This window comes from Watersipora subatra, chromosome 1 (genome assembly GCF_963576615.1).
Source record: "Watersipora subatra chromosome 1, tzWatSuba1.1, whole genome shotgun sequence".
Lineage (NCBI taxonomy): Eukaryota > Metazoa > Bryozoa > Gymnolaemata > Cheilostomatida > Watersiporidae > Watersipora > Watersipora subatra.
The window spans coordinates 35,961,136-35,988,408 of record NC_088708.1 but is presented as its reverse complement, the minus strand read 5'-3'; the positions used below and the strand labels follow the sequence as shown (position 1 = coordinate 35,988,408).

The 27,273-nt window shown below is 37.4% G+C and overlaps 1 protein-coding gene across 1 annotated transcript in view; it reads right to left on the bottom strand.

The window, feature by feature from the left end:
- The window catches only part of LOC137397078 (ubiquitin carboxyl-terminal hydrolase 24-like), an 89,349-nt gene that overhangs the window by 35,959 nt on the left and 26,117 nt on the right, over positions 1–27,273 (bottom strand). Inside the window, exons 12-19 of the mRNA XM_068083366.1 lie at positions 25,583–25,895; positions 25,009–25,193; positions 23,803–24,023; positions 16,085–16,240; positions 13,835–14,064; positions 13,413–13,605; positions 7,676–7,835; positions 5,271–5,443 (exon numbers count right to left, since the gene is read on the bottom strand). Of these exons, the coding sequence (XP_067939467.1) occupies positions 5,271–5,443; positions 7,676–7,835; positions 13,413–13,605; positions 13,835–14,064; positions 16,085–16,240; positions 23,803–24,023; positions 25,009–25,193; positions 25,583–25,895 (1,631 nt within the window). The remainder of the gene's footprint in view (positions 1–5,270; positions 5,444–7,675; positions 7,836–13,412; positions 13,606–13,834; positions 14,065–16,084; positions 16,241–23,802; positions 24,024–25,008; positions 25,194–25,582; positions 25,896–27,273) is intronic.

Sequence of the window (27,273 nt, the reverse complement as noted above, 5' to 3'; positions counted from 1 at the left end):
CTATATAAATCTCAGTGTTTGTGTGTTTTCTGTGATTCTGTAATTCAGTGTGTCCCGCAATTGCTATTAAATCGTGACACGAAAAGCTCGCATCGTACCGGATTTGAACTCATGAAGATTGCACCCCCATGTTTGTTAACCAATCATCTAACCACAAGTCTACGAAGGTTCTTACAATTCCAAGGTTCTTACAACTCCATCGCCCTTACTATATACTGTATAGGCTTTCCCCTATTTTAAACGCTAAATGATGTATAATTGATACAGTGCGCCTACAAGCAACGATGCCCCTGTTACAAAATATTTTTCGCCTACTAAGGTGAATTTGTTTTCTTGCCATATGATAGCAACAAAATTTTCTCTCAAATTGAAATTTGGCGATTTGTGTACTGTTTATATATGTTATTAAGATATATACGTTGCTCGCCATAACAGTTCAGCATTATCCGTTATGGTAAAAACGGATTCACAAACAGATAAGTGATAACAATTTAGTTCAGAGTTTGAAGTTACTAAAATACATACTAAAACTTCCTTTAAGTATGTGTTTAGTGAGCTAAATTCATTTAGGTTAGACTCAGCGTTTGTATTACTTGTCTGTCTCAAAGGTAAAAACTCTCCACGGTACGTTCGGCACGTAGTACGTTGTAATGTTACATATTCAGGCAAATCATAACCACAAGTTATTGTAGGTAACTATAGTTACTAAGGTTAAAGGTTGACTTGCAACAAAATTCACATTACCGTTATTTGATATGAAAAAATTCCCCATGTCTTACTCTGTTGTGTTGTAGGTGCAAAATATGTGGAAAAGTGATTACAAGCTCTTAAAAGCTCAAAAATGAACAGTTAATCGCCGCCACACGAGACCGCCGTAGTTTGGATTCCCTTTCCAAAAATGGATCAAATGTGATGTAGTTGTGAGAGATGGTTTCTGTTTACATTTTCTTGCAACCTTATTCGTCGAAATATTTTCACAAATATACTTCACGCATTCAATAAAACTATGTCTATTATTGTTACGAGTCTGTTTTATCGTCATTGTAATGCTGTCACTTTTAGCACTGATATCTTTTAACTTACCGTAAAAAATCGTTAAACTTATTAACCTTAGCTCGAAAGAGTACATATCATTGTCTGATAATCATGACGAGCCTGTTGGTCACCTGTGATAATCGAAAAGTGCTGCAAAAATTATTTGCGAAGTAGTGGGTCACATGATCAGAGAACGACTTGACGATTGAATAATGCCGAAATAAAACTGTCAAGTAGTGAGCATCTATATTCGATACGGGGTCTTCGGTAAAACTCGAAGTGTTTGTCATAAACTAGTACTACGATAAGTTCTATATTGAGCTTATTATTGACCTTTCAATTCACGTGAGAACATACGTGACAAGACGATGACCAAATTTCGTGGTTACGTCATCAAAATAAAGAGATTCTAATCTACGGGCGCTTTTCGTTTTTGAGCTTTTAAGAGCTTGTAATCACATTTCCACATATTTGGCACTTACAACACAACAGAGTAAAACATGGTGAACCTTTTGATACCAAATAACTGTAATGTGAATTTTGTTGCAAGTCAACTTTTAACATATTGTTTTGTTACCATTTTTTAATGATTATGATTTTGATGATTTTTACCAGGTGTTTGCATTAAATAATTACTGTGGGTTTCTAGATGATAAGTTCACCTTATGATGCCAACACTGAAACAAACTCAAATCCTATACTTGTACACCAAAGAATTTGTCACTGTAATCATAGCGATATAGACTATATTTAGCCATTACTGGCTAATGATTTCACATTTACATTTAAACACCTATATGGTTTTATTTTGCCTCTTAAATTATTTTACCAAAAACACTTCTTTCATTATATAAAAATTTAAAAATTGCAGCTGTTTGGAAAAGTTTGGAAACCTTTACAGTTGTTTTATTTTTTCTCTTAAATCATTTGAACTGCTAAAAACACTTTTCTCGTGATATGAAGTTAAAAGTTAGAATGGCAAATGTTGTATATGTTGAACAAAAATAAATTTTCTGTCCAAAGACTTTTTTTATTACCCTGGTAACGCCAGGCATTCACCTAGTAAATAATATTCACAACTTTATGGAAGCACTATAAGGTATGATATATATTATATTCTCAGCTCTATGGAACCAATCTAAGGTATGATATATATTATATTCTCAGCTCTATGGAAGCACTATAAGGTATGATATATATTATATTCTCAGCTCTATGGAAGCACTCTAAGGTATGATATATATTATATTCTCAGCTCTATGGAACCAATCTAAGGTATGATATATATTATATTCTCAGCTCTATGGAACCACTCTGGGGTATGATATATATTATATTCTCAGCTCTATGGAACCAATCTAAGGTATGATATATATTATATTCTCAGCTCTATGGAACCAATCTAACGTATGATATATATTATATTCTCAGCTCTATGGAACCACTCTAAGGTATGATATATATTATATTCTCAGCTCTACGGAACCACTCTAAGTAATGATATATACATGTATTATATTCTCAGCTCTATGGAACCACTATAAGATATGATATCTATTATATTCTCAGCTCTATGGAACCACTATAAGGTATGATATATATTATATTCTCAGCTCTATGGAACCACTATAAGGTATGATATATATTATATTCTTAGCTCTATGGAACCACTATAAGGTATGATATATATTATATTCTCAGCTCTATGGAACCACAATAAGGTATGATATATATTATATTCTCAGCACCATGGATCCATGATATATAATCACAATAGTTTCCTGCGTGCTTCTAACAATTTATTTAACCCTAGAAGCTTAATAGCAATAATAGTTGAAGTTACCTTACCTGAGCTAGAGCTTCTCTCTAATGGAGGCATGTATTCCTATTAATAGTAGGAGTTAACTTACCTGAGCTAAAGCTTCTCTCTAATAGAGGCATGTATTCTTATTAATAGTAGGAGTTACCTTACCTTACCTCAGCTAAAGCTTCTCTCTAACAGAGGCATGTATTCTAGTGCTGTGCACGAGTACTTCTTGGTCAACGGGTTTAGACCCGCCCCCTTCTGTTCGGGTTTTTCGAGTATCGGGTAGCTAGTAGTGCTAGGCTCGGGTATTTCTTTGCCTACGAGTTTTTCGGGTATCGGGTTTGTTGTTATGGATTTTATGTTTAAATTTTATAAACATATATATCTTCAAATTTACAAAGCAATTATATTTTTTTTCAATTTATTTATCATTTTTCAGTTTTTAACGACTAACATTCGTACTCGCAGCGTTAACAGGCGGATTGTTAAACAGTCAAGATAGTCTGGGGCCACAGGGCATTTTCGTGTCAACAGGTGGCAGAAGATAGGGTCTATGGTAGCTTAATATGTTATAATATATTATGTTAATATGTAGCTTAGCATGTTCTATATACCTCTCTGACTTTTTGTAGATGGTGCTCCAAATCTCATAAAAAAACTTTACATTATCGGCTTTTTCCGTTAGTAAGGCTTGTTGGCTTAGTAAAACTTGCAGTTATAATGAATTATGTAATCCATAATAGCTAGCTGTGGTAATCCATAATAGCTAGCTGTGGTAATCCATAATAGCTAGCTGTGGTAATCCATAATAGCTAGCTGTGGTAATCCATAATAGCTAGCTGTGGTAATCAATTTAAACAGCGTTATTAAATTTTCACTCCTACTACCAACGCTGATAGCAGTTTCTAACAAGGCGATAACGGAAACAGACTAAGGACCTATGTGTTATGGATGAAAGCATACACGCGCCGTATTAAAAAAGGCATAGATTTGTTTACGAAGCCGATTTGGGTAATTGCGCAAATAAAATCTGATTTAAGTATTTCTACTCACCTTTTAATGACAAGTAATCACTGCTTGACTACAATATCTCCGGTAGGTAGGTATGGTAGATAAGGTATGAGATGCTTTATTCTATGTATTAAATTAAAGACTCGTTATACCCCATTGTCTGCCTCCTTAGCAAAAATGACACAGAAATGCCCTGTGGCCCCAGACTAAGAGCGCAGGGTGCAATAGACCGAGTTTTTGTTCACACTACCCGACGGATCCGTGTACCAAAACCCGAACTCGAAAGTCAAAACCCGAACCCGAAAGACCGGAATACCCGAAATCTCTATTACCCGATACTCGAGAGTAGATAAACCCGCGAGTTCAAAAGTATTACTACCCGTGCCTAGCACTAATGTATTCCTATTAATAATAGGAGTTACCTTACCTGAACTAGAGCTTCACTTTAAAGGTTGACTTGCAACAAAATTCACATTACAGTTATTTGGTATCAAAACATTCACCCATGTCTTACTCTGTTGTGTAGTAGGTGCCAAATATGTGGAAACGTGATTACAAGCTCTTGAAAGCTCAAACACGAAAAGCCGCCGTAGATTGGAATCTATTTATTTCTCTGATGTAGTCATTACAGCTTGGCTATTGTCTTGTTCCTGATGTTCTAACGTGAATTGAAAGGCCAATAAAAAGCTCAATATAAAACTTATCGTAGTACTAGTTTATGACAAACACTTCGTGTTTCATCGAAGACCCCATAGCAAATATAGATGCTCGCTACTTTACAGTTTTGTTTCGGCTTGATCTCATCGTCAAGTCGTAATCTGATCATGTGACTTAATACTTCGCAAATAATTTTTGCAGCGCTTTTCGATTATCACAGTTGACCAACAGGCTTGTCTTGATTATCAGACAATGATATGTACTCCTTCAAGGTAAGATTAAAAAATTGGAGTTATAAGATATCAGTGCTAAAAGTGACAGCATTACAATGACGATAAAACAGACGCGTAAGAACAATAGACATGGTTTTATTGAATGCGTGAAGTATATTTGTGAAAATATTTCGACGAATAAGGTTGCATGAAAGTGTAAACCGCAACCATCTCCCACAACTACGTCACATTTGAGCCGTTTTGGAAAGAAAATCCAAACTACGGGGGTCTCGTGTGGCTGCGACTAACTGTTCGTTTTTTAGCTTTTAAGAGCTTGTAATCACATTCCCACATATTTTGGACCTAAAACACAACAGAGTAAGACAGGGTGAATCTTTTGATATCAAATAACTGTAATGTGAATTTTGTTGCGAGTCAACTTTTAATGGAGGCAAATATTCCTACTAATAGTTGAAGTTAACTTACCTCAGCTAGAGCTTCTCTCTAATGGAGGTATGTATTCCTATTAATAGTAAAAGCTAACTTACCTGAGCTAGACCGCCCCTCTACAGGAGGCATGTATTCCCATTCCGTCGTCTCTACAGTATTGTGGTGCCATGAAATGAGTTTATCAGCCAGGACCTGCAAACCAACTGGGTTGCCTTTGCATATCTCTATCAGGAGGTTATAAGCAGCGGACTGAGTAAGAGGCACCATACACCTGCCAACATCAAGGACTACGCATGTGACAACCTCCCAGCTAGGTATGAAACAAAAGCAGGAAGACACATATGAATGATCACACCTACAGTCATAGCAACTGCTAAAGTCACAGTTACATTCACAACTAGTCATAGCTACAGTCATAGCGACAGTCATAGCGACAGTCATAGCTACAGTCACAGCTACAGTCATAGCAACAGTCACGACTACAGTCACAGCTACAGTCACAGCTTAAGTCATAGTTACAGTCACAGCTACAGTCACAGCTACAATCATAGCTACGATCATAGCTACAGTCATAGCGACAGTCACCACTACAGTCATAGCGACAGTCACAGCTATAATCATAGCTAAAGTCATAGCTACAGCCATAGCTACAGTCACAGCTACAGTCATAGCTACAGTCACAGTTACAGTCACAGCTACAGTAATAGCAACAGTCATAGCTACAGTCACAGCTACAGTCATAGCTACAGTCATAGCTACAGTCATAGCAAATCATAGCTACAGTCATAGCTAGTCACAGCTACAGTCACAGCTACAGTCACAGCTACAGTCATAGCTACAGTCACAGCTACAGTCATAGCTACAGTCACCGCTACAGTCACAGCTACAGTCACAGCTACAATCATAGCTACGATCATAGCTACAGTCATAGCGACAGTCACCACTACAGTCATAGCGACAGTCACAGCTATAATCATAGCTAAAGTCATAGCTACAGCCATAGCTACAGTCACAGCTACAGTCATAGCTACAGTCACAGTTACAGTCACAGCTACAGTAATAGCAACAGTCATAGCTACAGTCACAGCTACAGTCATAGCTACAGTCATAGCTACAGTCATAGCAAATCATAGCTACAGTCATAGCTAGTCACAGCTACAGTCACAGCTACAGTCATAGCTACAGTCACAGCTACAGTCACAGCTACAGTCACAGCTACAGTCATAGCTACAGTCACAGCTACAGTCATAGCTACAGTCACCGCTACAGTCACAGCTACAGTCACAGCTACAGTCATAGCTACAGTCACAGCTACAGTCACAGCTACAGTCATAGCTACAGTCATAGCTACAGTCATAGCTACAGTCACAGCTACAGTCATAGCTACAGTCACAGCTACAGTCACAGCTACAGTCATAGCTACAGTCACAGCTAGTCATAGCTACAGTCACAGCTACAGTCATAGCTACAGTCACAGCTACAGTCACAGCTACAGTCATCAGCTACAGTCATCAGCTACAGTCATAGCAACAGTCACAGCTACAGTCATAGCAACAGCTATTAGTATAGTAAATTGGTCTGAATTGATTACTAATCAACTGAGTAAAGCACTTTCACACAGAAACTAACAATTAGTTCAACTCCAATCACATTTCTTATCAAACATCCAACCCTGACTGGCAAGGGTGACTGTTAAGTTGTATTATTGGGTGTAGTAATGGTTGCATTATATGTATTACTAGTTGAACTCCCAGTTTTGCATGGGTAATAAAAAGGTTTTGCACAGAAAATCAACATTTAACTTTTAAAATGAGAGTGTTTGTTTATTTCTGTCTGTGATACAAGTTTAATTCAGTTAACGCTATACCTATATACATGTATAGCATTTTGGGGAAGTCTGGGCAGGCATTCTTCTTCTAGTAAAATTATCTTCTGGTAAATTAGTTCAATGGTAAAGCGTAAGCATTTTAATCAATCGCCATTACAGATCAGCGGGTGTAATGACCATGCGCGGGTGTAATGACCATGCGCGCAATAAATCCATTAAGTATCGAGAGTAGGCTGCGTGTCTGAGTGTGTTAGCTCACCTGTCTGCGGACCAGGTCCTGGAAGTCCAATGAGAATCAGATTTTTTGTTGGTAAAAATTTATCGCTATAGCTGAACACACAACAGACAAACACTTAGATTTATATATATACTAGCTATTATATATTAGATTATATATATACTAGCTATTATATATTAGATTATATATATACTAGCTATTATATATTAGATTATATATATATACTAGCTATTATATATTAGATTATATATATACTAGCTATTATATATTAGATTATATATATACTAGCTATTATATATTAGATTATATATATACTAGCTATTATATATTAGATTATATATATACTAGCTATTATATATTAGATTATATATACACTAGCTATTATATATTAGATTATATAGATTAAGCAGTTTATATTATGATCAGAGGCAGCTCACTTTGGGGAAAATTCAGCTAGAGAATCACGAGAGTCAGCACACTTCTCCAGTTTGGCAGCAGGAAAGAGAAAGTCATCAAGGAGAGTGTGTATAAGAGCTGTGTGTCTTTCTTTGTCAACACCTTCACAGGTAAGCAGGCAACTGACAAGCCGAAGGTGTCCTAATAAAATACGATGGTAGAGCGAGAACCGAGGCTATGTTTGGTTCATAACCTGTGTTTGATTAAACACCTAGGGTCGGATGAGGCAGGGCCTTAGAGCACCGGCGAAGGTAACACTTCATCTCATTTACCTATATAATATATATTATAATATATATTTTAGACTGAAAGTTTTAATGAGTGTACACAAATGACAGCAGCAGGGTTCAGTACCTTTAACAACATTAAGAACTACAAGATTAAAGTGACCAGTTACCTTACCCTCTCTTGACCATAGCTTATGCCCACTATAACATAAATATTTCTCAGATACTCACCTTCCATCCAATTATGGATAAAATTAGCCTGGGAACTCATGGTATAAGGCCTACAGTGGACTCTAAAAGACACTGAATGTGTGTTCAATCCAGACTGACTGTTGACCTTCACCCTACTTTATCAACTCGGTTAAATAAATCGAATTGATGACCAATCTTATCTTTCATTAACTATCCAGCTAATGCTATGAGATGGAGCCACAAATTTAGTGCGTGCATGGAAGAACAAGTCTAGCGGAGCAAGGCTGAGAGAATGAGTCTAGGGAAACAAGGCTGAGAGAATGAGTCTAGAGAAACAAGGCTGAGAGAATGAGTCTAGGGAAACAAGGCTGAGAGAATGAGTCTAGGGAAACAAGGCTGAGAGAATGAGTCCAGAGAAACAAGGCTGAGAGAATGAGTCTAGAGAAACAAGGCTGAGAGAATGAGTCTAGCGAAACAAGGCTGAGAGAACAAGTCTAGAGAAACAAGGCTGAGAGAATGAGTCTAGGGAAACAAGGCTGAGAGAATGAGTCTAGAGAAACAAGGCTGAGAGAATGAATCTAGGGAAACAAGGCTGAGAGAATGAGTCTAGGGAAACAAGGCTGAGAGAATGAGTCTAGGGAAACAAGGCTGAGAGAACAAGTCTAGAGAAACAAGGCTGAGAGAATGAGTCTAGGGAAACAAGGCTGAAAGAACAAGTCTAGAGAAACAAGGCTGAGAGAATGAGTCTAGGGAAACAAGGCTGAGAGAACAAGTCTAGAGAAACAAGACTGAGAGAATGAGTCTAGGGAAACAAGGCTGAGAGAATGAGTCTAGAGAAACAAAGCTGAGAGAATGAGTCTAGGAAAACAAGGCTGAGAGAATGAGTCTAGAGAAACAAGGCTGAGAGAATGAGCCTAGGGAAACAAGGCTGAGAGAATGAGTCTAGAGAAACAAGGCTGAGAGAACAAGTCTAGAGAAACAAGGCTGAGAGAATGAGTCTAGGGAAACAAGGCTGAGAGAATGAGTCTAGCGAAACAAGGCTGAGAGAACACGTCTAGAGAAACAAGGCTGAGAGAATGAGTCTAGGGAAACAAGGCTGAGAGAATGAGTCTAGCGAAACAAGGCTGAGAGAATGAGTCTAGCGAAACAAGGCTGAGAGAACACGTCTAGAGAAACAAGGCTGAGAGAATGAGTCTAGAGAAACAAGGCTGAGAGAATGAGTCTAGGGAAACAAGGCTGAGAGAACAAGTCTAGCGGAGCAAGGCTGAGAGAATGAGTCTAGGGAAACAAGGCTGAGAGAATGAGTCTAGAGAAACAAGGCTGAGAGAATGAGTCTAGAGAAACAAGGCTGAGAGAACAAGTCTAGAGAAACAAGGCTGAGAGAATGAGTCTAGGGAAACAAGGCTGAGAGAACAAGTCTAGGGAAACAAGGCTGAGAGAATGAGTCTAGGGAAACAAGGCTGCGAGAATGAGTCTAGGGAAACAAGGCTGAGAGAATGAGTCCAGAGAAACAAGGCTGAGAGAATGAGTCTAGGGAAACAAGGCTGAGAGAATGAGTCTAGAGAAACAAAGCTGAGAGAATGAGTCTAGGAAAACAAGGCTGAGAGAATGAGTCTAGAGAAACAAGGCTGAGAGAATGAGCCTAGGGAAACAAGGCTGAGAGAATGAGTCTAGAGAAACAAGGCTGAGAGAACAAGTCTAGAGAAACAAGGCTGAGAGAATGAGTCTAGGGAAACAAGGCTGAGAGAATGAGTCTAGCGAAACAAGGCTGAGAGAACACGTCTAGAGAAACAAGGCTGAGAGAATGAGTCTAGGGAAACAAGGCTGAGAGAATGAGTCTAGCAAAACAAGGCTGAGAGAATGAGTCTAGCGAAACAAGGCTGAGAGAACACGTCTAGAGAAACAAGGCTGAGAGAATGAGTCTAGAGAAAGAAGGCTGAGAGAATGAGTCTAGGGAAACAAGGCTGAGAGAACAAGTCTAGCGAAGCAAGGCTGAGAGAATGAGTCTAGGGAAACAAGGCTGAGAGAATGAGTCTAGAGAAACAAGGCTGAGAGAATGAGTCTAGAGAAACAAGGCTGAGAGAACAAGTCTAGAGAAACAAGGCTGAGAGAATGAGTCTAGGGAAACAAGGCTGAGAGAACAAGTCTAGGGAAACAAGGCTGAGAGAATGAGTCTAGGGAAACAAGGCTGAGAGAATGAGTCTAGGGAAACAAGGCTGAGAGAATGAGTCTAGGGAAACAAGGCTGAGAGAATGAGTCTAGGGAAACAAGGCTGAGAGAATGAGTCCAGAGAAACAAGGCTGAGAGAATGAGTCTAGGGAAACAAGGCTGAGAGAATGAGTCTAGGGAAACAAGGCTGAGAGAATGAGTCTAGGGAAACAAGGCTGAGAGAACAAGTCTAGAGAAACAAGGCTGAGAGAATGAGTCTAGAGAAACAAGGCTGAAAGAACAAGTCTAGGGAAACAAGGCTGAGAGAATGAGTCTAGGGAAACAAGGCTGAGAGAACAAGTCTAGAGAAACAAGACTGAGAGAATGAGTCTAGGGAAACAAGGCTGAGAGAATGAGTCTAGAGAAACAAAGCTGAGAGAATGAGTCTAGGGAAACACGGCTGAGAGAATGAGTCTAGGGAAACAAGGCTGAGAGAATGAGTCTAGGGAAACAAGGCTGAGAGAACAAGTCTAGAGAAACAAGGCTGAGAGAATGAGTCTAGGGAAACAAGGCTGAGAGAATGAGTCTAGGGAAACAAGGCTGAGAGAATGAGTCTAGAGAAACAAGGCTGAGAGAATGAGTCTAGAGAAACAAGGCTGAGAGAATGAGTCTAGGGAAACAAGGCTGAGAGAATGAGTCTAGGAAAACAAGGCTGAGAGAACAAGTCTAGAGAAACAAGGCTGAGAGAATGAGTCTAGGGAAACAAGGCTGAGAGAATGAGTCTAGCGAAACAAGGCTGAGAGAACAAGTCTAGAGAAACAAGGCTGAGAGAATGAGTCTAGAGAAACAAGGCTGAGAGAATGAGTCTAGGGAAACAAGGCTGAGAGAACAAGTCTAGAGAAACAAGGCTGAGAGAATGAGTCTAGAGAAACAAGGCTGAGAGAACAAGTCTAGAGAAACAAGGCTGAGAGAATGAGTCTAGGGAAACAAGGCTGAGAGAATGAGTCTAGGAAAACAAGGCTGAGAGAATGAGTCTAGAGAAACAAGGCTGAGAGAATGAGTCTAGCGAAACAAGGCTGAGAGAACAAGTCTAGAGAAACAAGGCTGAGAGAACAAGTCTAGAGAAACAAGGCTGAGAGAATGAGTCTAGGGAAACAAGGCTGAGAGAATGAGTCTTGGGAAACAAGGCTGAGAGAATGAGTCTAGCGAAACAAGGCTGAGAGAATGAGTCTAGCGAAACAAGGCTGAGGCTGAGAGAACAAGTCTAGAGAAACAAGGCTGAGAGAATGAGTCTAGGGAAACAAGGCTGAGAGAACAAGTCTAGAGAAACAAGGCTGAGAGAACAAGTCTAGAGAAACAAGGCTGAGAGAATGAGTCTAGGGAAACAAGGCTGAGAGAATGAGTCTAGGGAAACAAGGCTGAGAGAATGAGTCTAGGGAAACAAGGCTGAGAGAATGAGTCTAGCGAAACAAGGCTGGGAGAACGAGTCAGTAATAAAAATGATGGAAGAATTAAAAGAAACAGTAAACTGTGGACAATGTAAACAAAAGTTTGTTTCTACTATTCATGTTACAAAGAAAACTTTGCGACTTATATGCAAAGACCTAAACATACCCCTTAAAAACCATTGCTTACCACCTAACAGCTTAATAACAAACACTACCAGTGCTCTTCCCTTAGCTAAGCTATCACAGTATTCTACCTGCCTCACCGCTTATTTAATACTCCAGAATAACTGCCTTAAAGGTTGACTTGCAACAAAATTCACATTACAGTTATTTGATATGAAAAGATTCACCATGTCTTACTCTGTAGTGTTGTACGTGCAAAATATGTGGAAATGTGATTACAAGCTCTTAAAAGCTCAAAAACGAACAGTTAATCGCAGCCCCACGAGACTGCCGTAGTTTGGATTCTCTTTCCAAAACGGCTCAAATGTGACGTAGCTGTGGTAGATGGTTTCTGTTTACACTTTCATGCAACCTTATTCGTCGAAATATTTTCACAAATATACTTCACGCATTCAATAAAACCATGTCTATTGTTCTTACGCATCTGTTTCATCGTCATTGTAATGCTGTCATTTTTAGCAGTGATATCTTATAACTTACCGTAAAAATTCGTTCAATTTTTTAGCCTTAACTTCAAGGAGTACATATCATTGTCTGGTAATCATGACGAGCCTGTTGGTCACTTGTGATAATCGAAAAGTGCTGCAGAAATTATTTGCGAAGTATTGGGTCACATGATCAGATTACGACTTGCCGATTAGACTAAACCGAAACAAAACTGTAAAGTAGCGAGTCTTCGGGTCTTCTAGCGAGTCTTAGGTACAACCTGAAGTGTTTGTCATAAACTAGTGCTACGATAAGTTTTATATTGAGCTTTTTATTGGCCTTTCAATTCACGTGAGAACATCACGTGACAAGACAATAACCAAATTTCATGACTACATCAGAGAAATAAACAGATTCCAATCTACGGCGGCTTTTGAGCTTTTGTGAGTTTGTAATCACATTTCCACAAATTTGGCACCTACAACACAACACATGGTGAATCTTATGATACCAAATAACTGTAATGTGAATTTTGTTGCAAGTCAACCTTTAAATATTTCAGCTATAGTTTTCAAACCATAAACCTTGATCACAAAACCAGGACCAGATTTAAATTACCTAGTGCCAAAAACAACAACTAACTCAACAGCAACCTGCTAAATTCATTTAATAGCCTCTGCACTCGTTTAAGAGCTCTTCTTCTGCAATCTTGTAAAACAAAACTCAAACTATGCCTACTATCCTTCGACTAATATACCATTCAGCATTTAGCCTTAGCTATTTTAACATTTCTGTATTATACTTGTTTTCATAACTAGAAATATGTTGTCATAGGTATGCATAGCTATTTTCACAGAGCTTATATTTGTCCACTTCTTGTTTAAACAATACCCACATCGGTACTCAACTTGTTTTTCACATATTTCATGCTTTCAGTTCCAACATTATTATATTAGTTAGACCACTGATTAGATTTAGTAAAATATGACTGTTGACCACAATAAAGATTGCTCATAATAATAATAAGCTGTTAAAAAAAATTGATATCCAGAAGAACGATTTAAAAAGAAAAATTGAGCGGGTAGAGATTTTACCTGTCAGAAGAATATCATCAGTAGAGGCATCAGATCCCCGTTTACAAGATGGCTGGAAATTCCCTAACCAGGCGAGTTCATCTTCTAGATGGCTGAGGACGTTCATCTCTAAAACCACTTTCTCTTCCGGACTCAACTGCTTTAGGAGCTCGCATCGAAGGTCAAAATACTGGAGACATTGTGAGAGCAACCTCTGCAAAGTCCAGCCTGTATGCTAGCCATGCTAACTAAACAAGCGCTCACATGCGCCAACTAGGATTAAGACAATATCCATAACTCTCACTCAACATAACTTACTAATCATAACATCGGTTCTACGGGTTAAACAAAAGAAATGTCCATTTAAACAATAAAAAGGCAGCAGCTTATTTGTCACATTACAACGAGCAACTTTGTCTTTTCAAAAGCTAATTAAAACTAACCTGTCGAGCACCACGGGTTGTGCAATTGGTCACCCAATAAGGAAGTCTGGCCTGGAGGATCACCTTGAGAAGAAACAGTTTTGGACTTTCAGCTTGAACATTGGGTCCAAGAGAGAGAGCTGACAACTTGCTGAGACATCGGCAAGCGCAAGATCGCACCTCCTCTCGACAGCATCCAGTCAAAACATCCAGTAGGAAGTCGGCAACATTAGGTAAGGTATAGAAACAACCTGCGTGTATATATATGGCTTCAAACAAGCACCGCTAAAATGACTCTTCAAAGGGTTTAGCTAAGCTTTGGCGTTCCCTGCATTCTCTCTTAGTAAAATCACAATCATCTCAGCATCTTCAGCAATCATCTACAGTCAATACAGTCATATCAACATCATCTCTTAATACAGTCAATACAGTCATATCAACATCATCTCTTAATACTGTCAATACAGTCGTAAAAGGGTCAGTCCATAAGTTTTCGGTATTTTGTCATAATGATTGAGCTATTATTTGCAGAATGTTCAAATTTTGAACACTCAAATATTGCGAAGTTACAATCCATGCACAAAATTACATCAGAACAGTTCAATGTTTTTCATTTTTTTAAATTAAACATGGTTACCAAACTGGTTACTAAGCCTAGAACAGAGGGCAATAATAAGACTTTTACTAACCGAAGGTGTCAAAACAGCTGAAATATATTCTAGAATAAAGGTAAAATATGACTGTAACTGTCTGTCAAAACCATCTTGTTATGAATGAACCAAGTTTTCAATTAAGGCAGAATTGAGATTTAGGACGAAGAGCGAAGTGGTAGAACAGTGGATACTTTAACTTCCGACACCATAGCAGATAGAAGAGTGAGGTGGTAGAACAGTGGATACTTTAACTTCCGACACCATAGAAGATAGAAGAGTGAAGTAGTAGAACAGTGGATACTTTAACTTCCGACACCATAGCAGATAGAAGAGTGAGGTGGTAGAACAGTGGATACTTTAACTTCCGACACCATAGAAGATAGAAGAGCGAAGTAGTAGAACAGTGGATACTTTAACTGCCCACACCATAGAAGATAGAAGAGTGAAGTAGTAGAACAGTGGATACTTTAACTTCCGACACCATAGAAGATAGAAGAGTGAAGTAGTAGAACAGTGGATACTTTAACTTCCGACACCATAGAAGATAGAAGAGTGAAGTAGTAGAACAGTGGATACTTTAACTGCCCACACCATAGAAGATAGAAGAGTGAAGTAGTAGAACAGTGGATACTTTAACTTCCGACACCATAGAAGATAGAAGAGTGAAGTAGTAGAACAGTGGATACTTTAACTTCCGACACCATAGAAGATAGAAGAGTGAAGTAGTAGAACAGTAGATACTTTAACTTCCGACACCATAGAAGATAGAAGAGTGAAGTAGTAGAACAGTGGATACTTTAACTTCCGACACCTTCTGTCAGAAGATAGAAGAGTGAAGATACTGATAGAAGGGTGAAAATTGATGACTTAACAGAGAAATTAAGTTTCTCATGGCATGAATAATGCATGAAACATTGGGATTCATTCAAGTCAGTGCTCATTAGGTCCAAAGATGGTTGCAGGTAGGGCTTTGCCAGGTTTAGAAAGGAAGGAAACAACCTCCGTAACAGAATTGCCTCATTGAAAAGGGCACTGACTTTATAAAAAAATTAAAGGTATGTCTCTATCTAAATTTAAAATAAAGTTATAACAAACTTCCAAATACTTAGTGACTGACCCTCATACAATCATTTCAACATCTTATCTTAACATTATCAATTCAGCCATACAATCACCTAATTTACACATTTTATGATGAATGACTTAAAATTTGGGCAATGTGTCTCAACATTGAAGCAATTTTTAACAAATTTTTAACAAAGTATCTTGCAATGCAATAAATCAGTAAATATGTATACGAATCCCATTCACACAGTCTGCTTCTATGGTGCTCAAAAAATATTAAATATGCTCATTCCTTTTCCCTTCTAAAATTGTGAATCACAAGAAGACTAGTGGCCATTTAAAACCTTTATTGATTTTGACCTGTTTTACTCAAAAACCATCAAGCCTGTTAAACACAGATAAGAACCAACTTGTTCAACTAAAATACCATCTGACTTGTTCAACACAGATACCATCTGACCTGTCCAACACAGATACCATCTGACCTGTTCAACACAGATACAATCTGATGTTTTATACATATACCAAATGCACAGAGGCAACCTTGGCATACCTATGAGCTCGGGGCGTGCACATAGACAGAGAACTAGAACCTCAAACGCTTTCACAGCTATTCTGGAGTCTATCGTATCTACAGAGGTTTGGGTGAGGCAGATCCCAGCTTGCAGACACATGATCTCTGTGTCACTACATGAGCTGGCACTACTGTCTGCAAAAGAAAACAAGGGATGAAAGAAAATGAACTCTAGATACTCCCCCTTAACAACCCTCTATGACAAGCTGCAGTTAATAGCTAACAAGCTGCCAGTGACTGGTAACTAAGCAAATGCTCAAAGAAGTAGAATACAAGTCGCATCACAATATTAGTAAGGATTACATAAAACAACCTATGCAATCATGTTAGTAACCTAATTAAAAGAATAACACTGTCTCTTACTTGTATAAAGTAATGTTTTCTTATAAGCTGTTAACAGGATTGAATTTTGTTGCCAAAGGATAATAATAACTATGAAGATAATAATTATAAAGTATATGTAACTTTTGAGGGTATTTTAAATCAACATCCGAAGCAAAACCAATGACCTTTGTATCTCTATACAGGTATACCTCTACACCTACAGACGATGTAAACCAATGTCCTTTCTATCACTATACAGTCAAACCTCTACTCCTACAGATGATATAAACCAATGTCCTTTGTATCTCTATACAGTTAAACCTCTACCCCTACAGACGATATAAACCAATGTCCTTTGTATCTCTATACAGTTAAACCTCTACCCCTACAAATGATGTGAACCGATGTCCTTTGTATCTTTCTACAGTTAAACCTCTACTCGTACAGAAGATATAAACCAATGTCTTTTGTATCTCTATACAAGTAAACCTCTACACCTACAGATGATATAAACCAATGTCCTTTGTATCTCTATACAGTTAAACCTCTACTCCTACAGACGATATAAACCGATTTCCTTTGTATTTTTATACAGTCAAACCTCTACTCCTACAGCCAACGTAAAAGTTGAGCCAACACTTCCCACTAAAGCCCCTGAAGTCATTGCATACATACGATCATCAAAGTTTCTGAAAACATAGCAGTTTCGAGAATGAATGTAAAGAGGCTACTAAAGATAAATATATGATGTAAAAAAAATATTGGCATAAAGTTAAGTAGCTAAACCGATATCTATTCATCTTTTCTTCAATAGATGTAACTTGCAAAACTTGCGACAACTCTACCATTGCTCATAGTACAGTAGACGCTCCTATAACGTATACCACCTATAACGGAAATTCCAGATAAAGTAAGCCATTTATGTGAAGTTTTTGCTTCGCCCTACATGTATGTAGAAAATTCCATTTAACGTAAAGTGTCCAGTCGGGACAAGTTCTCAAATTCTATTTGAATGGTAACTAGTGAGAAAAAACAACCAACATATAGCGTTATATACAACTTCCATGACATTTTAGTTCGTCATGAAAGATCGTTAAATGTGTCGAAAAAATAGAGAATAGGTAGCTGCGCAATTGTTCATAAATACTTAAAGGTTGACTTGCAACAAAATTCACATTACAGTTATTTGATATCAAAAGATTCACCATGTCTTATTCTGTTGTGTTGTAGGTGCAAAATATGTGGGAATGTGATTAAAAGCTCGTAAAAACTAAAAAACGAACAGTTAATCGCAGCCACACGAGACCGCCGTAATTTGGATTCCCTTTCCAAAACGGCTCAAATGTGACGTGTAGTTGTACAAGATGGCTTCTGTTTACACTTTCATGCAACCTTATTCGTCGAAATCTTCTCACAAATATACTTCACGCATTCAATAAAACTATGTCTATTGTTCTTAAGCATCTGTTTTATCGTCATTGTAATGCTGTCACTTTTAACACTGATATCTTATAACTTACCGTAAAAAAATCATGTAATTTTTTAACCTTACCCCGAAGGAGTACATATCATTGTCTAATAATCATGACGAGCCTGTGGGTCACCTTTGATAATTGAAAATCGCTGCAGAAATTATTTGCGAAGTATTGTCACATGATCAGACTACGACTAGACGATTAGACCAAGTCGAAACAAAACTGTCAAGTAGCGAGCATCTATATTTGATACAGGGTCTTCAGTAAAACTCGAAGTGTTTGTCATAAACTAGTGCTACGATAAGTTTTATATTGACCTTGTTATTGGCCTTTCAATTCACGTGAGAACATCACATGACAAGAAAATAACCAAACTGTAATGACTACATCAGAGAAATAAACAGATTCCAATCTAAGGCGGCTTTTCGTTTTTGAGCTTTTAAGAGCTTGTAATCACATTTCCACATATTTGGCACCTACAACACAACAGAGTAAGACATGGTGAATCTTTTGATACCAAATAACTGTAATGTGAATTTTGTTGCAAGTCAACCTTTAAAGGCAATCGATTGGTGCAGGTGTTACAGCGTCAGTCTACCAATCTGAATTTCATGAGGGAGTATCGTCGAAAGTTTTCGTTTATCCTAGCCTTGAGCACTGGATACAGCTAGACGACGTAAAGGTAGACACCACTGTATTTATAGTTTATATATATAAATCTCATAGTTTACGTGTCTGTAATATATAGCTATAACTATTAAAATATTGGAATGAAAAACTCGCTTCGTGCCGGAATTGAACTAACGGAGTTTGCAATCGCGAGTTTCTGACCACGCGTTTAACCCATGAGCTACAGTCTTTAGAATTTTATAGCTCTTATATAACGTATATCATTTTCTCAATTGCGCACACTATATGATGTATATATATATATATTTCTCAAAATTTGTCATCTGTTTTCGGTATGTCCTGCTATAGCTCTTAAAATTTTGTAATTAAAATATCACATTTTGTTGGACTTGAACTCACAAACATTGCAACCGTAGTTTTGCAATTCAGTCCTCTAACCCCGAGACCACAAAGCTGTTGCAATTCAGTCTTCTAACCACGAGACCACAAAGCTGTTGCAATTCAGTCCTTTAACCCCGAGACCACAAAGCTGTTGCAATTCAGTCCTCTAACCCGGAGACCACAAAGCTGTTGCAATTCAGTCCTCTAACCACGAGACCACAAAGCTGTTGCAATTCAGTCCTCTAACCCCGAGACCACAAAGCTGTTGCAATTCAGTCCTCTAACCCCAAGACTACAAAGCTGTTGCAATTCAGTCCTTTAACTCCGAGACCACAAAGCTGTTGTAATTCAGTCCTCTAACCCGAGACCACAAAGCTGTTGCAATTCAGTCCTCTAACCCCGAGACCACAAAGCTGCTGCAATTCAGTCCTTTAACCCCGAGACCCCAAAGCTGTTGTAATTCAGTCCTTTAATCCCGAGACCACAAAGCTGTTGCGATTCAGTCCTCTAACCACGAGACCACAAAGCTGTTGCAATTCATCATTTTTACTACACACTGTATAGATCCTTTTCCATTTTCAAACCCAAAATGACGTATTAATTAAAACTCCATGAACTCTTTTAGCTTCATGAAACGCATTACTTTTCCGTTTTCAACGTACTAGGGCTAATTTATTTTCAGCAAAACTATATCAACAATAGTTTCTCTCGAAATTAAAATTTGGCGATTGTTATATTGATTACGGTGAAATAACGATTTTTATTGGGTTTTCTCAGTTTGTACTAATTGTATCATTACAAAATCATCTGTTTCGTAGTTTACATACTTGCTATTTACTACACATCTACATTTCTTTGCTTTCCTAATTTATTGTAGCCGCTCGGACGACTTTCCAGCCTTTCCTTAAAATAAAGAATTAACTAACTCCTTAATTCTGATAATAGCGCATGAATTTATAGGCATTTCCACAGCAATTGACGTGTTAATGGAAACTATGAATTCTACTAACTCTATATAACACAACGCTTTTTTGTCTTCGCAGTACTGAGGCTAATTTGTTTTCGGCAAAGTTATATCAGGAATAATCTTTATTAAAATTAAATTTTGGCGACTATATCTCAGTTCAGCGTCATCTGTTATAATAAAAACAGACAAGTGATAAGATTTTAGTTAGAAGATTACTAAAATCTATACGAAAACATTTTCCAAGTATGTTTTAGTAAGCTAAATTCATATTAGTTAGATTCAGCGGTTATGTTACACATCTGTCTCGAAGGTAAGAACTATTCCTGTAGTACATTGTAATGTTATACTATCTTGCAGATCATATCCACAAAAGCACTAGTTATTGTAGGTAATTATAGTTACTAAGGTTAACATATTATTTTGTTACTATTTTTTAATGATGATGATTTTTAACAGGCAGTGATTGCATTAGATGATTACTATGGGTTTCTATACCACTCTGTACGTCTCTATGATATTTTCACCTTATGATGCCAACACTGAAATGAACTGAATCACTGAAATCGTATGATCGTATACCAAATAATTTTTCGTCGTAATCGAAAAAAAAAACAGACTATATTTAGCTATTACTTGCTAATGATTTCACATTTACATACGTTTACAGTTTTATTTTTCCTCCTAATTTACTTCAACAAAACACTTCCTTCATGATACGAGATGTAAGTTATAGTTGTTTAAAAAAGTTTGAAAACCTTTAGCTGTTTTCTTTTTTCTCTTAATTTATTTGCACCGCACAAAAATATTTTCTCATGAGATGCAGTTTGAAAGTTAGAATGGTAAATGTTAAATACAAATGTGATTACAAGCTCTTAAAAGCTCAAAAACGAACAGTTAATCGCAGCACGAAAACACCGTAGGTTGGAATCAATTTATTTCTCTGACATACTCAAGCAATTTGGTTATTGTTTTGACGCGTGAATTGAAAGGCCAATAAAAGGCTCGAAATAAAACTTCTCGTAGCACTAGTTCATGACAAACACTTCGGGTTTTACCGAAAAGCCCGTATCAAATATAGATGCTCGCTACTTTACAGTTTTGTTTCGGCTTGGTCTAATCGTCGAGTTGTAATCTGATCATGTGACCCATACTTCCTGCCAAACAGCGCGAATAATTTCTGCAGCATTTTTCGACTATCACAGGTGACCAACAGGCTAGTCATGTTTATCAGACAATGATATGTACTCCTTCGGGGTAAGGTTAAAAAATTACATGATTTTTTTACGGTAAGTTATAAGATATCAGTGTTAAAAGTGACAGCATTACAATGATGATAAAACAGATGCTTAAGAAAAATAGACATAGTTTTATTGAATGCATGAAGTATATTCGTGAGAAGATTTCGACGAATAAGGTTGCATGAAAGTGTAAACAGAAGCCATCTTGTACAACTACACGTCACATTTGAGCCGTTTTGGAAAGAGAATCCAAATTACGGCGGTCTCGTGTGGCTGCGATTGACTGTGCATTTTTTAGCTTTTAAGAGCTTTTAATCCCATTTCCACATATTTTGCACCTACAACACAACAGAGTAAGACATGGTGAATCTTTTGATATCAAATAACTGTAATGTGAATTTTGTTGCAAGTCAACCTTTAAGTATTTATGACTAATTGCGCAGCTACCTATTCTCTGATATGCACTCGGATGCGGCCACGCGTTACGATGCCCTTGTTATGAAATATTTTTCATAAGGTTCGATTACTATATCTGGGGTCAAGGCCAATTCTTCTCCCTGACAATTATGTTGTCTCCGTATCTATTAAAAGATCCGTATCTATTATCTATTGCTACATATATCAAAAGATATACGTCGCTAAACTCGCCATGGCAAGTTGTCCGTTACCCGTTATAATAAAAACGATCCGTGAAATTTTTGTTAAAAGTTTGAAGTTTACTAAAATACATACTAAAACTTCCTTCAAGTATGTGTTTAGTAAACTAAATTCATTAAAAGGTTGACTTGCAACAAAATTCAAATTACAGTTATTTGGTATCAAAAGATTCACCATGTCTTACTCTGCTGTGCTGTTGGTGCAAAATATATGGAAATGTGATTGCAAGCTCTTGAAAACTCAAAAACGAACAGTTAATCGTCGCCATCACGAAATCGCCGTAGATTGGAATCTGACTATGTGGCCCATACTTCCTGCCAAACAGCACGAACACATTCTGCAGCATTTTTTGACTATTCCAGGTGACCAACATGTTTATCAGAGGATGATATGCACTCCTTCGAGCTAAGGTAAAAAAATTAAACAAATTTTTACGGTGGGTTTTGAGATATCTGTGCTCAAAATGACAGCATTACAATGATGATGAAATAGACACGTAAGGACAATAGACATTGTTTTATTGAATGCAAGAAGTATATTTGTGAAAATATTTCAACTAATGAGGTTGCATGAAAGTGTAAACAGAAGCCATCTTGTTCAGTTACGTCCCATTTCAGCCGTTTTGAAAAGGGATTCTAATCTACGGCGTTTTCGTGATGGCTGCGATTAACTGTCCGTTTTTGAGCTATTAAGAGCTTGTAATCACATTTCCATATATATATGTTGCACCTACAACACAGCAGAGTAAGACATGGTGAATCTTTTGATACCAAATAACTGTAATGTGAATTTTGTTGCAGTAAACCTTTAAGTTAGATTCAGAGTTTATGTTTCACGCCTGTCTCGAAGGTAAGAACTCTCCACGTAGTACATTGAAATGTTACATTTTCTTGCAGATCATAACCACAAAATGCACTAAAGTTATTATAGATAACCATAGTTGCTAAAGTTATCTATAATATATATTGTCTTATTACTATTGTTTAATGATGACAATTTTGATGATTTTACTAGGAAGTGATCGCATTAGATAATTACTATGGGTTTCCATACCATTCTATGGCCACACCCATGGCATTCAACTAGTAAAAATATATTTTTGTTTTGCTTTATTGTTTTGCTGTATTTACTATCAGTTTGCCTTTGCAAAATAGACTTTACTGTCTAGAAAAAAATAAACAAATCGTTGTAAACGAACATCAAGATGTTTGCTACCAATCAACCTATTGTAAAATTACCGCAATGGTGGTGTATAAAACCAGTAAAATTGATCTAAAAAAAGGGAAAAGTTGTCAACGCAAACAAAAAATACTGTAGTTTTAAGGTACAGCCAAAATTAAAAAGGTAAGCCAAGATTTTCCTTTTTGCATGACCAAAGGGGTGAGTTTGCAAAGATCCTGGAACGGATTAGGCAATTTATATGTATTTTACTGTTCATATAACGTGAAATCCCTATAACGTAAACGTTACTGGAACGGATTATGCACGTTATAGGAACGCCTACTGTACTGGTATCTTAGCTTACCATACTAACAAATGTAACAATATTAAAGGTTTCCTCATCCAGATATATTTGAAATATCTTTATTCAGAGCTGAGAAATTAAGTAAAAAATTTTCTTGTTCTAGTCAGGATGTAAAAGACATGTTAAAATGGAATTTAAAATGATGAAGATTATTACATCTTATTATGGACTAAAAATTCAGTGCAATACATTTATTCACTAGCATTGTGAAAGAAAGAAAATTTACATCACCTTCTTTCTTAAATGTTAACAAATATTCTATGTATATTTTATTTGCTGCTATGAAAAAAAATCAGCCATGCAATGAATGAGTCTTGTATTACTATCTGAATCGAAGCGGCTTTGAGACAATATTTCTAGATCAGATCGGTATTTGCATCAGACCATGTGATTTAAATCAGAGCATCTTTGTCTTACGTGTAGAAGAGTGAGCAGCGATACCACACAAGTGGCAGCTTACCCACGCTAGATTGCCTGCGCTAAATTGCTTGCTAGCTTACCTGCGCTGTTCTGCCTAAGCCTACCTGAGCCACTCAGGTCTCTTATAATCGGGAGGCTATTAGAGAGATGATGCTTGCCAACGCTTGCTGCCCATGACACTCTCATCATACAGCTGACCACCTCTGAGAACTCTCCTACTTCCATCTTCTCTATGCAAAGGGTTGAGGGGAGGCTAGAGAAATGCTTCAGGCCCTTTACAGTTTCGCCGCATAACAAATACCTGCCAATTTGTAGAGAGTCAATTTGTGATATTGTTGACTGTAAGGGCATTGTAGAGAAACAACTCACGTGATATTGTTGGCTGTAAGGGCATGTAGAGAGTCAATTCATGTGATATTGTTGACTGTAAGGGCATGTAGAGAGTCAATTCACGTGATATTGTTGACTGTAAGGGCATGTAGAGAGTCAATTCACGTGATGTTGTTGACTGTAAGGGCATGTAGAAAGTCGATTCACGTGATATTGTTGACTGTAAGGGCATGTAGAGAGTCGATTCATGTGATATTGTTGACTGTAAGGGCATGTAGAGAGTCAATTCACGTGATATTGTTGACTGTAAGGGCATGTAGAGAGTCAATTCACGTGATATTGTTGACTGTAAGGGCATGTAGAGAGTCAATTCATGTGATATTGTTGACTGTAAGGGCATGTAGAGAGTCCAATTGTCCTTGGTAAAACAGCTATTGGCTGAATGTTATCAACATATTAGCCAATAGATACTTTATCGCAGTCAAGAGTCATTCACAAAATTCAGGTAAATGATCACAGCCCAAAACCTAATGATTCGATAGAATTCTCTCTTGCTGAGTAATTTAGCTTTGCTGAACTTTTCACCCGAATGTTGAGAGCAAAACAAAACAACTAGGGTGATGAGCTAATACGTGAGGTAAGATAAAACAACTCACATGATGGTCTGATAGGTGACGAGCTGAAAGAAAAGGTGAACAAGATGAGACAACTTATGTGATGATCTGTAAGGCGAGGTAAAATAAGACAACTCACGTGATGAGCTGAAGGAAAAGGTGAGTAAGACAAGACACGCGGCGAGTTGAAGGGCAAGATGAACAAGAAGAGAGAACTTATGTGATGCTCTGAAAAGCGAGGTAAGTTAAGACAACTCACGTGGCGAGCTGAAAGGATGAGGTGAATAAGATGAGACAAATTATGTGATTCTCTGAAAGGTGAAGTAAGAGAAGACAACTTACGTGATAAGCTGAAGAGAGAGGCTATAACAAGCTTGCCTCACATCATGCTCTACATCAGGAAGAAAATAATCAGCTTGAAAAATCTGAAGAATAAGATGAAGGCCATTACATGCTATGAAATCCTCACAAAACTGAGTCGATCGGCCTGAAGGCATGTCAACAGGCATGATGCGCGAGCTGAGCACCTGCAAAGGCAATGTAGAAGGTCAACAGGCATGTGAGCTGAGCTAGTATCTAAACCTTACTCTAGTTTACACATGTTCGGTTAAATGAAAATATACTTCAGCGTCCGCTAAATTGTTTTTTATGATATTTATCAATAAGCCCGCATTGTTATTTGCTGTTCTATGTATAATATCTGCACCATAGACCTATTAACTATAGTATAGTTAATAGGTCTATGATCTGCACTTTGAAACATCTTACATCAATGTATGACAATAAATTAGATCAACTCATATCAATAAATTATATTCATATGTTCCTCTCGGCATCACATCTACGCTTTGCACACAACTTTATTATCACCTATATGACCAATTATTAATGATGTATATTGTATGTTTATTCATACCTCCAAGTTATAACGCACTCTGAAAGGAGATGTTTCTCTGCTGTTCATGCCTGTCTGGTTAAAAAGGCCAGCAATTTTGTTGGCAGAGGAGCACTTCCTGCTAAGTGTTGATGCATTGCTTCCGTAAGTTCGGCCCGTTGAGTGGCGAAATTTCAGAGGACTATGAGAAGGGCTGCTTGCTGGGGTGTTTGTGAGCGAGCTCGGCTGGGACTCTGTTTCTGCAGCATGAACTGCAGCTACATTGTCTACTGTAGCAATGACAGCAGGATCTGTAGGTATGAGATGCAGCAAAGCAATGACCCTTTGTGTAATCCTATGAAAAAAACAACAAAAATCCAGCATAACAGATGAAAAACCGAATTTTTAACAAAGTTGCCTAACTCAATGATATAATGAAATTAGAAAGACATTGGCTCAAAGGCAAGCTATGCCTTTGCTTGAAGAGACGCATTAGTAAAGGAAAAAAGTAACTAAATACTTTGATATGAAGAGTGAAAGTACCGTAAAACCTCTAATTGAACGCCATGGCGCTCATTTTTCAACACTTCATTTATAGGGGTGGTCAAATGGAGACTGGCATTGTATTTTTCAAATTTTGGGAAAACAAATTAAGCCCTTAAAAATTTTGGGAAAACAAATTTTGCCCTTTTACGGGCGTAGCGAACGTCGCCTATATTTTGCCCTCTTTATCCAGTAGAGCGATATTAAATCTTTTGGGTGCAATAAATCTGCTAACTTACCTCCAACTTGTCAAAGATCTCTAAACAAATATGCATTGAAAAACCAAGAAATATATCTACCAGTTGATATCTATTGCTTGCAATTAACCTGTGATGATATTATAGCCTGTGTCTTGCTTTGCAATTTGTTCGAGCTTTTAATTATTATTTCATTCTAAATTTGAAGACATTTTTATTTTACAATTACCATTTACCAATGTTGCATAAAATCTCATTGCGCTAACTGATATGTTTGCTAGTTTGCAGTCAAAACTGGCTTTATATGTGCGATAGAAAGGAGTTACGGGCGTCGATTGATTGAAAGATCAGATTACTGCAATGATGCTATCAAATGTATGTGATAATCTGCAAATTTATAAGTCATATAATGATAATGTATCAAATGCTACAAAATTATATTCAGGAACAAGTGAAATAAACAAACCATATTTATATTACATACAAAAACAAAAATCAAACTTTTTAAAACAAAAATATTTGCATCGTTTGTTCGGATGGCACATTCTGATTGTTGTTTTTGATGGAGCAAACATCTGGTTGTCCAATACCTTCCATTATGTCTTCTGACCCCAACTCTTCTTCTGCACTGCATAACTAGTCGATATTAGCGTCCAAACAGTTTTTGGGAAAGCAAAACTTTTACACGTTGCATTTAGCATAAATGCAACGCGTAGAAGCTTTGATCGCAAAACAGTAACCTTTGTAGCAGTGTAAATGTAAACCGTTTTCTATATAGATGTACTTCGAAGTGTCAAGACCGCGTTAAACAAGGAACTAATATTAGCTTGTGAAAGTTATTAACTGTTTCTATGGTGTTGCTTTCAAAGTTTAATGAAAAAAAGCTAAAATCTTTGGAGTTGGACAATGAGAGAATTAATTGTTATTAATGTAAATGTAAAACGAGTCATAATTAATACGATTTCGTGAATACTTTCTACTGATCCTTAATAT